General features: G+C 39.7%; 1 protein-coding gene across 1 annotated transcript in view; it reads left to right on the top strand.

Annotated features, from left to right (window-relative positions):
- PHC2 (polyhomeotic homolog 2) overlaps positions 1-14,679 on the top strand; it is a 102,435-nt gene that overhangs the window by 54,556 nt on the left and 33,200 nt on the right. The window contains exons 8-9 of the mRNA XM_044667970.1: positions 6,486-6,907; positions 7,357-7,522. Coding sequence (XP_044523905.1) covers positions 6,486-6,907; positions 7,357-7,522 — 588 coding nt within the window. The remainder of the gene's footprint in view (positions 1-6,485; positions 6,908-7,356; positions 7,523-14,679) is intronic.

The raw sequence follows: 14,679 nt of genomic DNA, 5'->3' as shown, positions 1-14,679 counted from the left end.
TTTCAATCTGTGTCTATATAGCATAGCCTTCAGTCCTATCACCATCCTGGTCACCACCTTATCTCTCTCAGGTTTCTATCTATGTGATCTTATCAGCTGTGGTGCATTCAGTTATTGTCTTCCTCCCAACTTTCTCTTATACTCTATTTCCACCAAAGTGGGCCTGGAGTCACTGTTGGACATCTCTACTTGGGTGTCCCATAGGCATACCAAACTAAAAAATCCAAATAGCAACTTGTTATTTTCCCTTCAAAACCCATCCTTTTTTCATACTTCCCCTTTCCTTTCCTTTTTGTTGAGGATACTTCCATTTTACCATTCATCCAGCATGATAGCCTTGGAATCATCCTTCACTCTGTTCTCCATCACCCCTATATCTGGTCAGTTGCCAAGTCACTTCTACCTCTGTAGCATCTTTCACTTGCTTACCTTAAGACTTAGCTCAGGTGCTACCATTCATTTGAAGCCTTTCCTTATTTCCTTCAGATGTTAACCCTCTCTTCCTTCTCAAATTTCCCTGTATTTACTTGTCTAAGTGTTATATTCCCACCCCACCTACCGGCAAAAAGAAGTCTCTTGAGCAGTGATGGTGAACCTTTTAGAGACTGTGTGCCATGCCCCCCTCAAAACAAATGCCATGCCCCTCCTCTCCAGACCAAGTGCCCCGCCTTTACCCCAGACAGGGGGAAGGTGGAAGCACTCCCATTGGGCTGCTAGGCAGAGAGATGGGTAAAGTGAGGAATGTGCTCAGCCACATGTGGAGAGGTGGAGAGGAATGGCCCGAGTGCTCTGCTTCCCTCCAGCTCTGCTGCCTGTGAGCCACCATCTTACTCCAGACAGGGGAGGGAAGAAGTGGGCTGCTGGGCAGTGGGACAGTTGAAGTGTAAAAAAATGTCCTCAGGCATGGTAGAGAAGGGGAAGGGAGCAACTCAGTCAAGTCCCTCTGCTTTTCTAGTAATGAATTCTGGTGGGCAAGGGTGCACATGTCCACAGAGAGGGCTCTGTGTGCCCTCTGTGGCACCCATACCATAGGTTAATCACCCTGGCTCTTGAGGGTAGGGATTATTTATAATTTATCTTTGTATCCTCAGTCCCTGCTACAATGCCTTGCATATAGAAGACACAATATATGTTGATTAAATTAAATTGTTATAATGAGGACTTGGAAGCTTTTCAGTAATTATTTTTTTTGACTTATGCCAGTTGGGGAATTCAGATGTAATAGATCCATATCATTCACTAATGAAAATAGACCATTTATAAAAATGTTGGAAGATCTGTTCAATCTAAGTTGTTTATTGTCCTAAAATAATCTATGAATGCTCTAAGAATAAGCCGACTCTCTGCAGGCTTACTTTTCTTGCTAACTTTCTTTCATTGTTTTTTGATAAGAGAGTACTGGTTATCATTTTCTATGCAGCAGGACTTGTTTTTAATATATTTATGATGATTTTTAGTGACTATCATCACTTATCCTTCTAAGTGATCACAAACTTAACTATTTAATAATAAAAAGTTTTGCTAGAAATTGACATCAAGCTCAGCATCCTGTATTTTGTGGAATCTACCTTCTTTTCCTTTTTGGATATTGAGGCATTTCTGTCCTCTATTCCTTTATCACCTCTTCATTCTCCACAAAGATCACTAATTGGAGGTCCAGCACATATCCACAAGTTTTTTCTGTGCCATAGAATATAATTCTATCCAATCCAATAGTCTTAAGTTAGTTAAATTAAATGCTCTCTTATGATATCATTTATCTTAAATTTCAGTTTCCTATTAACCATTTTTGTTCTGTTTTCCCTGATCCTGGAGATCATTGCATTTGATGTTGAAAACAGAAGGAAAGTAGGAATTCAGTAATTCTACTTTTCTCTTGATTATCCATTAACAACTTCCCATTCATAATAATCACTTATTCCTTTCTCATTTTCCTTTTATTCAATTTAATTCAATTTTATTAATCAATTTCTTATTAAACATCTATTGTATATAGAATATTCCTAGTGAATGTAGAGTTTAGATTGAGTCATGTCATGAATCAGTTTTCTCTTGGGGTTTACAGTCCAAGAAGGGCATATGACATGTAACCTCTGGTCCATTCCTAAAGTTCTGAGCTTATATAAACTAGGTTCATTCTTAGAAGCAGTTCCAAAATTACTTCTTTGGCTTGGGTCATTTGGGCCCATTTTTAGCTTTTCTCAAGGGACCCTCAGCTCCCATGCATATATACATCCAGCTTCCAAGTCATAGAACATAAAAATAAGTTAATTACACACAACAAATGCTAGAGGGATTTGTACCTAATTCCATCCAGTCCAGAAACCCTTGCCTGCTGGTAGGCCCCAGCTTCCATAAGACACCTACCTGTTCTGTCTCTAAAAGAGCTACCTTAGGAGGTAATCAGTCTTTACCTCCACAGAATCACAGAATCTCAGAATTGGAATGGTCTATCTAAGCCAATCTGTATCTTAACAAAATTTTCTGTAGAACATCTATATCTTTTTACTTTTGTTAAGCTAGATTTGAGCTGCTTCCTTCATTCTCTATCAGTAGTATGAGGGGAAGAAATGACTGGCTATTCTTAAGGAGTAAAGCATCCCACCTCTCTGCTTAGCCCTACTTTTTCTAGAGATTTAGTTCTTGTTTTATAGTAATATGTAGTTTAGGCCTCCAACTAAAGTTTCCTCCAGAAGGGATCTCTCAAGGATACTAGGGTCCACCCTCCTTCTCAAGACCTCCACAGACCACATGATTCATAGTATGAATGAAAGGTATGGTCCAGGTTTGTTCTTATGTTCTTATCATGTTTCTTTTCTTCGTTGCTCCTAGGTTTTGGCCTTTTCTTTTGTTTTTGGGTCCACAATTCCCTGCAGCACTGATGTCTGAGTCTCCCTTCAGTGCCAGTGAATGTGAAGCTCAGCTTTTCTCCGGTCTTTTAACTCCCTTTGAGACTTGAAAAATCTGCTTGTGTCTATACTGCATTGGCATTGTTGCCATCTTCCCAAATGCTGCTGCCACTGCCGTCTACCTCAGAAAAGTGTTACAGGTCTTACAAGGAAAGCAGGTTTATTATCACATTCTCAATTCTTTTGTTTTAGTCAGGATCCATCTGGCACACAAAAGAGCCCTTCGACTAGTTGTGAAAATTTCTTACTGGGCTCAACCAGTTCCCTCTTCCAGCCAAGCTAAGGTGATTGAATATTCCATTGTTCCATTTTTACCTAATTCAAGGTGCAGACAGTGTGCCCTCCAACAGTTGTCCCCAGCTGATGATTATTTCAGGGTCTGGGGAAAAACTTTCTTTTCACCTTTCTGATTTGTCATTCCCTTCATACCTCCTGGTGAATAGGACTAGGACATACAAATTTCCCTGAGGCTTGTAACCTCCAGAAAACCATAGAGAAACACTAGAGAATGAGGGTCAAAGCTGGCAGATGCTCTTAGAAACCCTGATGCAAAGGCAAAGGAATGTGTTAAAGATACATAGATCGATATAATACATAAGACAGGTACAAATGATAGTAATAGTTAACATGAAGGCAGTGCTTTAAGGTTTGAAAACAATTTATTCAAGACAATGCTGCAAGGTAGTTAATGAAGTATTATCATCCCCACTTTTCAAACAAGGAGACTGAGGCTCAGAGAGACTTACCCTAGGGCCCACAGCTAAAACATTTCAAAGTCAGGGACTATCCTTAATGTACTGTTTCCTACAACTTTGCCCACATTGTTTTTGTAGCTTTTTCTTAATTTTTTGATAGTTTTATGTTGATATCTGAACTGTTTTCATTTCTTTGATATTGAAGTTGAATGTTTTCAAGGGATAACTTAACATGTTTCCTTTTTTTGTAAATTGTCTGCCGATATCAGTTTAAATCATTTCAACAAATATTTTCTAGGTGCCTTTTCTATCCAAGGCACAAGGTGACGCAAAAATAAATATGAAATATTCCCTGTCTTCAGGGTGTTTACATTCTCCTGAGGGCTGGAGGGGTATGAGAGAAAAACACATAATATATGCACAAATAAGTAAACATAACTTGAGGAGCAATAGAGTATTAATGATTGCACAGCAATGGAAGAATCAGGATCCTTAAGAATCTTGACAAGCTATTGACTCCAGTTGGCTGAGAATAATTTAGTAAAATGAAATGAAATTCAGAAGGAATAAATATAAAGTCTTGCATCTGGGTATGAAAAAACTCATAAATACAAGATAGAGGAAGCCTGGTTTTGAAAAGCAAATGGTGACTTTATTGGACTACAAGCTCCATATGAGTTAGCATCATAATGTGGCAGCCAGAAATGCTAATGTGGTCTTGGGTTCTATTGTGTAGGATGTAACTTCCATGAATGGGCAGGTGAGAGTCCCACTTTACTTTGCTTTCATCATATCTCATCCAGAGTATCATGTTTAGCTCTGGGTACCATGGTTTAAGGATATGTATAAGCTGGAAAGTATCTAGAAGAGGAAAGCAGGATAGTCCATAGTACATGATGATCAATTGAAAGAATTAGGGGGCAACTGGGTAGCTCAGTGGAGTGAGAGTCAGGCCTAGAGACAGGAGGTCCTAGGTTCAAACCCAGCCTCAGCCACTTCCCAGCTGTGTGACCCTGGGCAAGTCACTTGACCCCCATTGCCCACCCTTACCAATCTTCCACCTATGAGACAATATACCGAAGTACAAGGGTTTAAAAAAAAAAAGAATTAGGCATATTTAGCCTAGAGAAAGAAAACCTTAAAGGGTCTTCAAGTATTTGAAGGAGTATTATGTGACTTGCTCCATGTGGCCCCAGAGGACAGAATGATGAGTGATAGATAGAAGCTGCAAAGAGGCCCATTTAGATTTGAAGTTAGGAGATACTTCCTAATGATATTTCTTATCAAAAAATGCAATAGTGGGGGCAGCTGGGTAGCTCAGTGGATTGAGAGTCAGGCCTAGAGAAGGGAGGTCCTAGGTTCAAATGTGGCCTCAGACACTTCCCAGCTGTGTGACCCTGGGCAAGTGAAAAAGTCACTTGACCCCTATTGCCCACCCTTACCACTCTTCCATCTAAGAGCCAATACACAGAAGTTAAGGGTTTAAAAAAATTAAATTAAATTTAAAAAAAATGCAATAGACAACTTCAACAATTGATGGATTCTCCTTCCTTGGTGATATTTAAACAAAGACTGGATGATTACTTGTCTTATATTATGGAGAGAATGCTTTTCTCATATGGTTTAGACTAGGTAATTACTGAGACCCCTTGCCACTCTCAAATCTTGTGATTCTGTGATTGAATGGAACAAGAAAGGAGAATAGGAGATGGACCTGAACCAAGTGGCTTTAACTATGTCTTCTGATCATTTGTCTCTTGGCGACTGATTTGCATCATTATGAATTTATATTATAAAAAAGATTCTATATGCTAAATTTTTTCTGATGTTTACTTTGAAGATTTTCCCAATCTTTTTTTTTACTTTGTATTTTTAATTGTGTATTTTGTTTTTTATATATTCAAGTACATTTTTAACTTTTCTTTCATTATTCAGGAGATAAGAAATTTTCTTCCCTCCACTACTGAGATTGTAATCTATATTTTTTATGTTTTTTTTTTGTTTGTGTTTAATTCCTTAATCTAGTCATCTCTTTTTCTCTGGGACCTAAGTCCTAGTCTGCAAACATGTAGCTATGAACTTGGGCACTTTTCAGGCTGTCCCTGCCTTTCCTGGGAAAACTGGAAACCTATTTATTTTGCATTCAGATCCTTTTCTGACATTTTAGCTCAGGACTCTAGAATTTAAATTCACCCTTGTTGGCTATGTGCATGTGATTATAATTGGCCAATTGTGAACATCTCATGGTAATCATACATGGCTATGATTCTCTATAGACCTCTAACTATGAGTCTCTTCCTGTTGAGAGGCAGATATTAAGACAAGGTACCATGGTCATCTACTCAGGCTAATTAGATATCTTGGCTCCAGGGGCAAGGGTATGGAGAAGCAGTTCATATCACAAGTATATTTCTTAGAGACCCTGCTGTGTACCATTGTGTTCTGCTAGACATTGAGGGAGATACAAAGACGTTTAAGTAGGTGCTGACCCACAATGACTCCTCTAGTGGAGGAGATAAGATACATAATACATGTGAAAAGACAACTAACCACTCAGGGCAATAAATGGTAAGTCCCAAGTGAGTAATACCCATAAGAAGCACTGTAGAGGTTCAGAAGAGAGAGATAGAATTTGTAACTGGGCAGTCACTAGGAGGAGGAGAAATGAGATGATGGTCAGGACATTTGATCAACAGGCAACCTAAGGAACTTGATACATAAATCTCAAGGAGATACCTATAAGAACAGGAATGCAACCAATACAGGGACCAGACTATACTCTTTGGCTTCATGGGGATATGAGATTGGGATGGGGTCAGAGCTTAGGGGGAAGAACACAGTGGGAGCCATGGCACTTAACTTGAATCTTTCTCCCCACCAGCCTACACCCAGCTGCAGCCACACCAACTCCTTCCACAATCCCCATCAAAGCACCTGCAGCCCCAGTTTGTCATCCAGCAGCAGCAGCAGCCATCTCTACAGCAACAGCAGCAACAGCAGCAATCCCAACAGTCCCGCCCCCCACCACAGTCCCAATCCCAGCTTGCCTCAGCTCTGCCAGGAGTAACCATACAGTCTAGCCCTGAAGTCCATGCTATGTCATTAGGCCCAGCAATCCCCACCCTCCCACTGCAGTGTCCTACTACCAATCAGCACAAATCTGGCAACAGCCAGCAAGGGCAGCCATCCAGCCCAGAGGCTGGGCCCCAGAACGGACATTCTGAGGGCCTACTCCACACCCCCCAACGCAGGTTCCAGCACACATCAACTGTCATCCTCCAACTACAGCCTGCTTCATCAGCGGTGAGTGAGCCAGGCCCCAAGGTCTGTCCCTCCTTTGGATAGCCACAGCTCAGGCAGGTCACACCCAAGTTTGGCAATTTTCCTCCCAATGTGGGATGTGATGCTAGGTGGGCTAAATGTTTTGAATCTGCTTGGGTATGCCAAGAGCCTCTTAAATACCATTTATCCATAGAGGGACAGAACAGGGAAAACTAGATCTATCTATCTATCTATCTATCTATCTATCTATATCTATATCTATATCTATATATCTATATCTATATACACACACAGCCCCTCTGAACCCTACAAGGGATAGATTTAAAACTCCTTGTCAATTTCCCATCCCAGAAGCTGTGTCCCAGTGCTTGGCATCCCATCTTCAAGCAGAAGTGTTCAAGTATATGGTGGGAGGGTCAGGGGGAACTCCTGAAGAGAAGAGACTATCCCTCTCCCCTGTTCCTTGACAGACCCAACAATGTGGTCCAGATGCTTGGAAGGAGACAATGGCCAGGGAGAAGAGCCTGCCTGAGACCCTGTCCAGCCCACCAGCCCAGCAACCATCCACCCTCACCCCCCCACCTGCTGGTCCACTGCAGCCCACAAGTTCTGATGTTCAGCAGTCTCCAGCACATGGTAGGGAGAGGAGACAGTCTTCCTCAGCTGCTTCTTGGACATCTGACATGGGTGCCATAGTGGGTGGGAAATTAGTGGTTATGGGAAACACCTGGAAGCAGCTAGGAGTCAAGGTGAATGAAATCTGGAGATGGGGAAAAACAAAAAGAAGTAACTAGGGGAAAGGGGGAGTGTTCAGTTCACTTAAAAAAAAAAAAGGGAGGCTGAAGAAGCAGGAGAAAAACAGATAAGAACCACAGACCTAAAACCTGAACACTGAACACTGGGTGCTGTACCTCAGTGGAGTCTGTAGTATTTGAGGAAGGATTGAGGGGGAGAGTGGAGATAATTCTTCTGAAAAGTAAGGTCCCACATCCCTTATGCTCAAAATGCATAGGTCATTGAGCAAGTGGTTGGGGCCTGAATTAGTCGTGTGAGTTGCCTCATTTCTCTACTCTGCTCTGCATGTACAAAATGTAACCTAACAATGTTGTTTGTCTGAGAAATACTGTGGTGGAATAGGTTTGAATCCCTGTTTGGTCATTTATCACCTATAAACCTTGGCCTATCAGTTTACTTCCTTGCACTTCATTTCCTCATGATGGGGGAAGGGCATGAAATTGTACTAGATGGGATCCAAGACCTTTTAGTGCTAAATTTAAATCTTTTAAAGAGATTCCAGGACTTTATACTCTGCAGTAGTTATTATATACCAACTTAAGAACATTTTGGTCAAATATTTGGTACAATAATAACTTTGCCAACATAGGCATAAAATTTGAGAATTTGGTCAAGAATTTGAATTAGGAAACTTGGCAAGACGTGCTGAAACTCATGGATAAAGGATGAGGACAATGGCTAAAAGCCATGAGGGGGTTGGAAGGTGGGGATTCACTAAAGGGCCAAAGAGAACACTTGGATCCAACATAGTTATAGTATCCACATAGAATCAAATGCCCACTGCTAGGATTGCCATATGCCTAGGAATGGGCATACATAGATTTTTCTGTGTTCAACATGTCAAGCAGCTCTGCCAGAACCCTGCACCTTGATGGAAACCATAGCACTACTTCAGCCTCCTGCTGGATTTCCACCCTTTCATTTCTTGCTTTTTTCAGACTGCCTACAGAGTGGTCTTGGCCCAGAGCTCATTGGCATCAAGAGCCACCTATAATTCAGGAAGACATTTCCTGTCAGTGTCCTGAGTGTTTATCAGAATAGAGAATAGAGGAGAAGGGAGAGATTGGCGGGAGAGAATGAATCTCTCCCAGAGATAAAAAAGGAAAATGGGATTCAGGTAAGAAGGAAACAGGAAAAAAAAAGAGGAGGAATACATGTGAGGAAAAGGTGGAGGAAAGCAAATGAGAAATCACAAATAAAAAGGTTCAGGAAGGGACTTGAAAGTTCATCTTTGAGATTTTAATTCCAGGGTCTGTGAACTTGTTTTAAAAAAATTTATAACTATTTCAACGTATAGTTTCCTTTGTCATCTTTTATATTCTCTTCATTGAAAAGGAGGAGTCCATAGGCTTCACTAGACTGTCAAAGGCCTCCAAGATACCAGCAAGGCTAAGGATCTCTGACTAGTTCAACCTAACTAGCCAGAATTTCCCTATAGATAGTGCTGCAGCTTCTGCCTGAATGCTAAGGAGCGCACTGCTTTGTAAAACAGCCCAGCCCATTCTTCTGGAGGACAGCTCTCCTCAGAAAATTTTCCTTCTTTTCCGAATCTGCTGCCACAAAACTTTCATTCATTGGTACTAGTTCTCTGTAGCAAATCTTCCATATTAATGATCCTTCAAATATTTCAAGACAACTGCAGTGTCCCTCCCAAGTCTTTTCAGACAAAAAAGTTTCCTCAGCTGTTTTTCAGCTCTGTTGTCCTCAGATGACTCTTAACCCTTGTCAACACATCTTAGTCCTCATGTCTAAATATGCTCTAGTTTGTCAGTGTCCTATTAAAATGTGAGGCCTAGAACTTCATAAATTACTCAAACTGGATAAGACTTCAAAAATCATTTAATCCAACCCCTCCATTCCACAGAAGAGGAGACTGAGGTTCAGAAAACTGGGAGGACTTACTCAAGAATTTATGGTGAGTTAAGTGGCAGAAGTCCTCCTAGTCAGGTGAACTGTCTCCAAGCTAAGTTTCCAGGCATGATCTGACTAGGGTAGATTAGCATAGAGACCATTGCCTTTCTTCGTCAGAGGAAACATGTCCAACTTCACTCCTGTTTTAAGCTGTCTTCTTGACCTTGGCAATCAGATTGATGAAAAGGCTTAAACCCATGTTTAGCCTGGTGAAAAGATGCCTTGGAGACAAGTTTTAACTCTTCTACTATAATATACCTAACAAATGGTTATCCATTTCTACTTGAAGACCTATAAGGATGAGAAATCATTGTCTCTCAAAGTGATCCATCCTATACTGGAAAACTCTAATTGTTAGGAAGTTTATCAAGCTTACATCAAGCTTCAGTTTGCTTTTTGCAATTTCTATCCATTGCTGATTCTACTCTCTGAGGCCAAATGGAAGAAGTCCAGTACTTCTTCAACGTGACAGCCCTTTCATATTTGAAGGCTGCAGTTATGTTCCTCCAAGTCTTCTCTTTTCCATGTTAAACATGCCCAGTTCCTTCAGTGTATCCTAATATGTCAGACTCAAATCATTCCACTAGCCTGGTGGTCCTCCCTGGACATTCTCCAGCTTATCAAAGCCTTTCTTAAAATGTACTTCCCACAACTGAACATAACACTACATATCAGGACCATTGAGAATAGAGTACAGTGGGACTATGATCTTCCAATTCCTGGAAGTCATCTCTCTCAACACAGCCCAAGATAGCTTTAGCTTTTTTTAAATTATTATTTTCTCATAACATATTGCTGACTCATAATCAGTTCATAAAATTCCAAAATCATCTTTTAAAACAACTACTCTCTAATTATGCCTCCTTCATCTCTTTTACTTGGAAAGGTTTTTTTTGTTTGTTTCTTTTAACTAAGGTATAAGACTTTCCATTTATCCCTGTTTAATTTCATCTTACTAGATTCAACCAACTGGAGTCAATATCTTGACAAGATCCTTTTGGATCTTGACTCAGTGAGACAATATGTTAGTTATCCATCCTGGCTTTTGTCATCTACAAATTTAATAAGCATACCATTCATGCCTTTACTCAAGTCATTGATAGAAAATATTAAATAGCTCAGGCCCATGCCCAGATACCCTTAGATCCTGCACTGGAGACCTCCTGTTTCACTGACATTGAACCATCAACAGCTACTCTTTGAGTCCAACAAATTCTGAATATATCTGATTGTCTTATTGTCTCTAATCTGTAAATCTCCATTTTTGCCATAAGAAGAATATGACATTATCAAAAGATACTAGTAACCCTGACAAAAAATGAAATGAGATTAGAATATAGCATGACCTGTTTCTGATAGTTATGCTGGATTTTGCATTTAATTTGTACTTCCCTAATTATTCATGATTTATAGCCTTTTTTATATGGCTTTTGATAGCTTGGATTTCTTCCTCTGAAAATTGTATGTTCGTATCGTTTGACCAGTTATTAATTGGGGAATGGCTTAATCTTATCAATTTAACTTAGTTCTCTGCCCTCAAATAATTTTACAGGATTATGTGATACTTTTATATTCTTTTATTACCTCTCCTTATTTTAGAGGCAGTGAAGACCTGAATTCAAATGTGGCCCCAGACATTTATTAGCTGGGCAAATTAGATAATTATTTATAAAAGAGTTTAGTACAGGAGGCAGCTACATGGCTCATTGATAGAGTGTTAGGCCTAGAATTGGGAGGACCTGGGTTCAAATCTGGCCTCAGATACTTCCTAGCTGTCTGATCCTTAGTCACTTGGCCTCAGTTGCCTAGACATTTTCATTCTTCTGCCTTAGAACTGATACTTCTTTGTATTGATTCTAAAACCGAAGGTAAGGGTTTATTTGTTTGTTTGTTTTAAAAGAGTTTAGTGCAATACCTGGTAGGTAGTAGGTGTTTAATAATTGCTTGTTGCTTTCTTTCCATCCTTGGTACATTTCTTTGTGATTTTACACTACTTCTCAGGTGCAAAATATCATTGGCAACATGATTCAGACTACTTTCACCTACTATGTGTTTTTCTATTGCTCTCTGAGGCTTCTATAATTTTCATTTTTCTAGGATTGTAGTGTTCCATTATTTGTAATCCTGTAGTATCGCTAGGAGAATATTGTTAAAAATCTGGACTTTGGGCAGCTGGGTAGCTCAGTGGAGTGAGAGTCAGGCCTAGAGACAGGAAGTCCTAGGTTCAAACCCGGCCTCAGCCACTTCCCAGCTGTGTGACCCTGGGCAAGTCACTTGACCCCCATTGCCCACCCTTACCAATCTTCCACCTATGAGACAATACACCGAATACAAGGGTTTAAAAAAAAAAAATCTGGACTTTGTGACAAAGAGCAGCTTGGAATTATTGAAAGCACAACACCATTTTCCAGATGCAATCTGTTCCTATCCCCTTTTATTCAGTTCTAGGTCCAATTCATTATACACCTTTAGCTCATGTTCAAAATATACATACTTATAGACTCAGTGAGCTGCTCATCTGAAAGAATGTTACAATCAGCAATTTTCTTTCCTCTTTTTTTCCCAATTATGTGTAGAAATAATTTTTGACCATTGTTTTCTGACATTTTACAATTCAGATTCTGTGCTTCCATCCCTATCTTCCTCTCCAAGGTAGTAAAGTCATATAGGTTATAGCAGTGATTTCATGCAGTACGTATTTCCATATTTCTCATGCTAGACAGAAGACATGTATTCTACATACAATTAAAAAAAATATGGAGGAAAAAAAGTGAAAGATGACATGGTTTGGTTTGCAGTCAGATTCTAAGAGTTCCTTCTTTGGCTGGGGATAGCAATTTTTTGAATCTGGAAAATTCTAATTAATTAATTAATTTTGAGGATTTTTGCATGGTTACAAGATTTGTGTTCTTTCCCTCCCCTCCTCCTACTCCCTCCTGTAGCCGACACGCAATTCCGCTGGATTTTACATGTGATCAAGACCTATTTCCATATTATTGATATAGGGATAGCATTTTTTTTATCCTGAGTCCCTTGGTTATCTTAGGACCTTGTTTTGCTGATACTAGTCTAGTCCTTCACAGCTATTATCATACAATATTTCTGGTTTTACTGTTCTGGTTCTGCTCATTTCATTTTGCATCAGTTTATAAAAGTCTGTCTAGGCTTTTCTGAACTCATCCCCTGTTTGTCATTTCTTAGGCTGTATGAATTTTTTCTTCATGGCTGCTCAACTTAGATCCCAGTTCCTCCATGAAGTCTTCCTTGACTATCCCTCACTCCATTCCCCATTTGAAAGTGTTGCTTTCGTTCTCAAATTTGCCTAGATCACCTTCTCTGGATCTTTCCTTTGTCCTTGCCTTACTCTACTTCGTATAGCTTATTAGTGAATATGTTGTAGTCCCCCATTCCCTAAGCTCCTTGAGGGCATCTTTGTAACCTTAGTAGACCTTGCAAAGTACTTTATACATAATAGATTAGTATGTGTTCATGAAATTAAAATAAATCTTGCCATTCTTTGCATCGAAGTTGCTAAGTATCAAGGTGTAGTTTGGCTTTAGGGAAAGCATCTTATCAAGTTCCTTAGAGAATTTCTCCACTTCTTTATTCCTTGTAACAGATAGGGTCAAATTTCTTCTGGGTAATTTTTTACTCAATCATTGTGAGTGTTGCAACATGAGGTGGCCAAGAATCCCCTGAAATGATATTTCTTCTTTATTACTTGTTGGTGTAAATTTTTTTATTCATCTCTCAGAAAAAATGTATGAGCTACCCCTCAGCTGGCTACATTTTCTTTATGTGTTCTGGTTTCATTTACAACAAAAATGTCAAAATGGCTGTGGTTCAGTTCCCAAAGCAGTGTGTCAACTGGTTAGTCATTGGACAAAGCTTCCCCATTGAGCAGCAACAGCTCAATTAATCTTTGTAGACAGTCTAAGTGTTCTTAGCCTTCTCTGCTGCCTTTTCCAGCACTCTGCCATCAAGGCTCTGGAAGCAGAAGGGGGGCTGCTTAGGATCAAGAGCTGTTTGGCATTTTTAGCTGTCTCCCTGGTTGCCATGGCCCCCAAATTCATCACCCAGCAGCCAACAATAACCCTCTCCTGATTAGTTAGGCTGGTCCTCAGACAGCCAACAGTCTGTCACCAAGACTCTACTTGAAGCCTTTCCAGCTTGGTAAAACCTGCCAGAAACTAAACTCTGCTGGAAGAGCCTTGCAGAGCACTAGCTGTGGAGCCCAAAGACTTAGGTTCAAATTCACCTCTGTAAAATGAGGGTGTTGGACTAGCTCTGAGGTTCCTTCCAGCTTTAGATTTTAGGATCCATCCATAATGAGATACCATTGTAGGATTTTTGTAGAGCAGGACTCATATTCCCATTAAAATTTCATCTTTTTTTCCTGTCATTCTTAGTAATAGCTATTATATAAAATAGCATTTAGCATTTTAAGGTTTGCAAAGTACTTTACAAATTAACTCATCTGATCCTCACAAAATCATGCATGGCAGTTATCATCATCATCATCCCTATTTTCTAGCTGAGGAAACAGGCACAGAGAGGTTTATTCCAGCCTTTTATATTTTAAAACCTTTATTCTGTCATTTAAGGTATTGCTATTCCTTCCAGCTTTGTCATCTGAAAATATAAGCATATATTTTAATGTTTTTTAATCAACAATTTGAACACAGTTATGGGGAAAAGCAAAGGATTGAGTGCCTATGACGTGGCTTTATAGAGTTATCTTTTTGCCATCAATCCATTGTGGTTGTTCAGTCATTTATGATTCCACCTATTATTATGCAATCCATATCCATCTTGTCATTAAATATAGCCTATGAGGGGCAGCTAGGTAGCACAGTGAATAGATAACTGGATCTGGAGTGGGGAGGATCTGGATTCAAATCTGGCCTCAGACACTTCCTAGTTGTGTGATTTGGGGCAAGTCATTTAACCCTAATTAACTAGGCCTTGCCACTCTAAGGCAGAGTAACAATAAGGGTTATTTATACAAATATATATATATATATATATATATATATATATATATATATATATATATAGAGAGAGAGAGAGAGAGAGAGAGAGAGAGA

This window comes from Gracilinanus agilis, chromosome 3 (genome assembly GCF_016433145.1).
Source record: "Gracilinanus agilis isolate LMUSP501 chromosome 3, AgileGrace, whole genome shotgun sequence".
NCBI lineage: Eukaryota > Metazoa > Chordata > Mammalia > Didelphimorphia > Didelphidae > Gracilinanus > Gracilinanus agilis.
The sequence above is the reverse complement of the archived record's forward strand: the minus strand, read 5'-3'. Positions and strand labels throughout refer to the sequence as shown.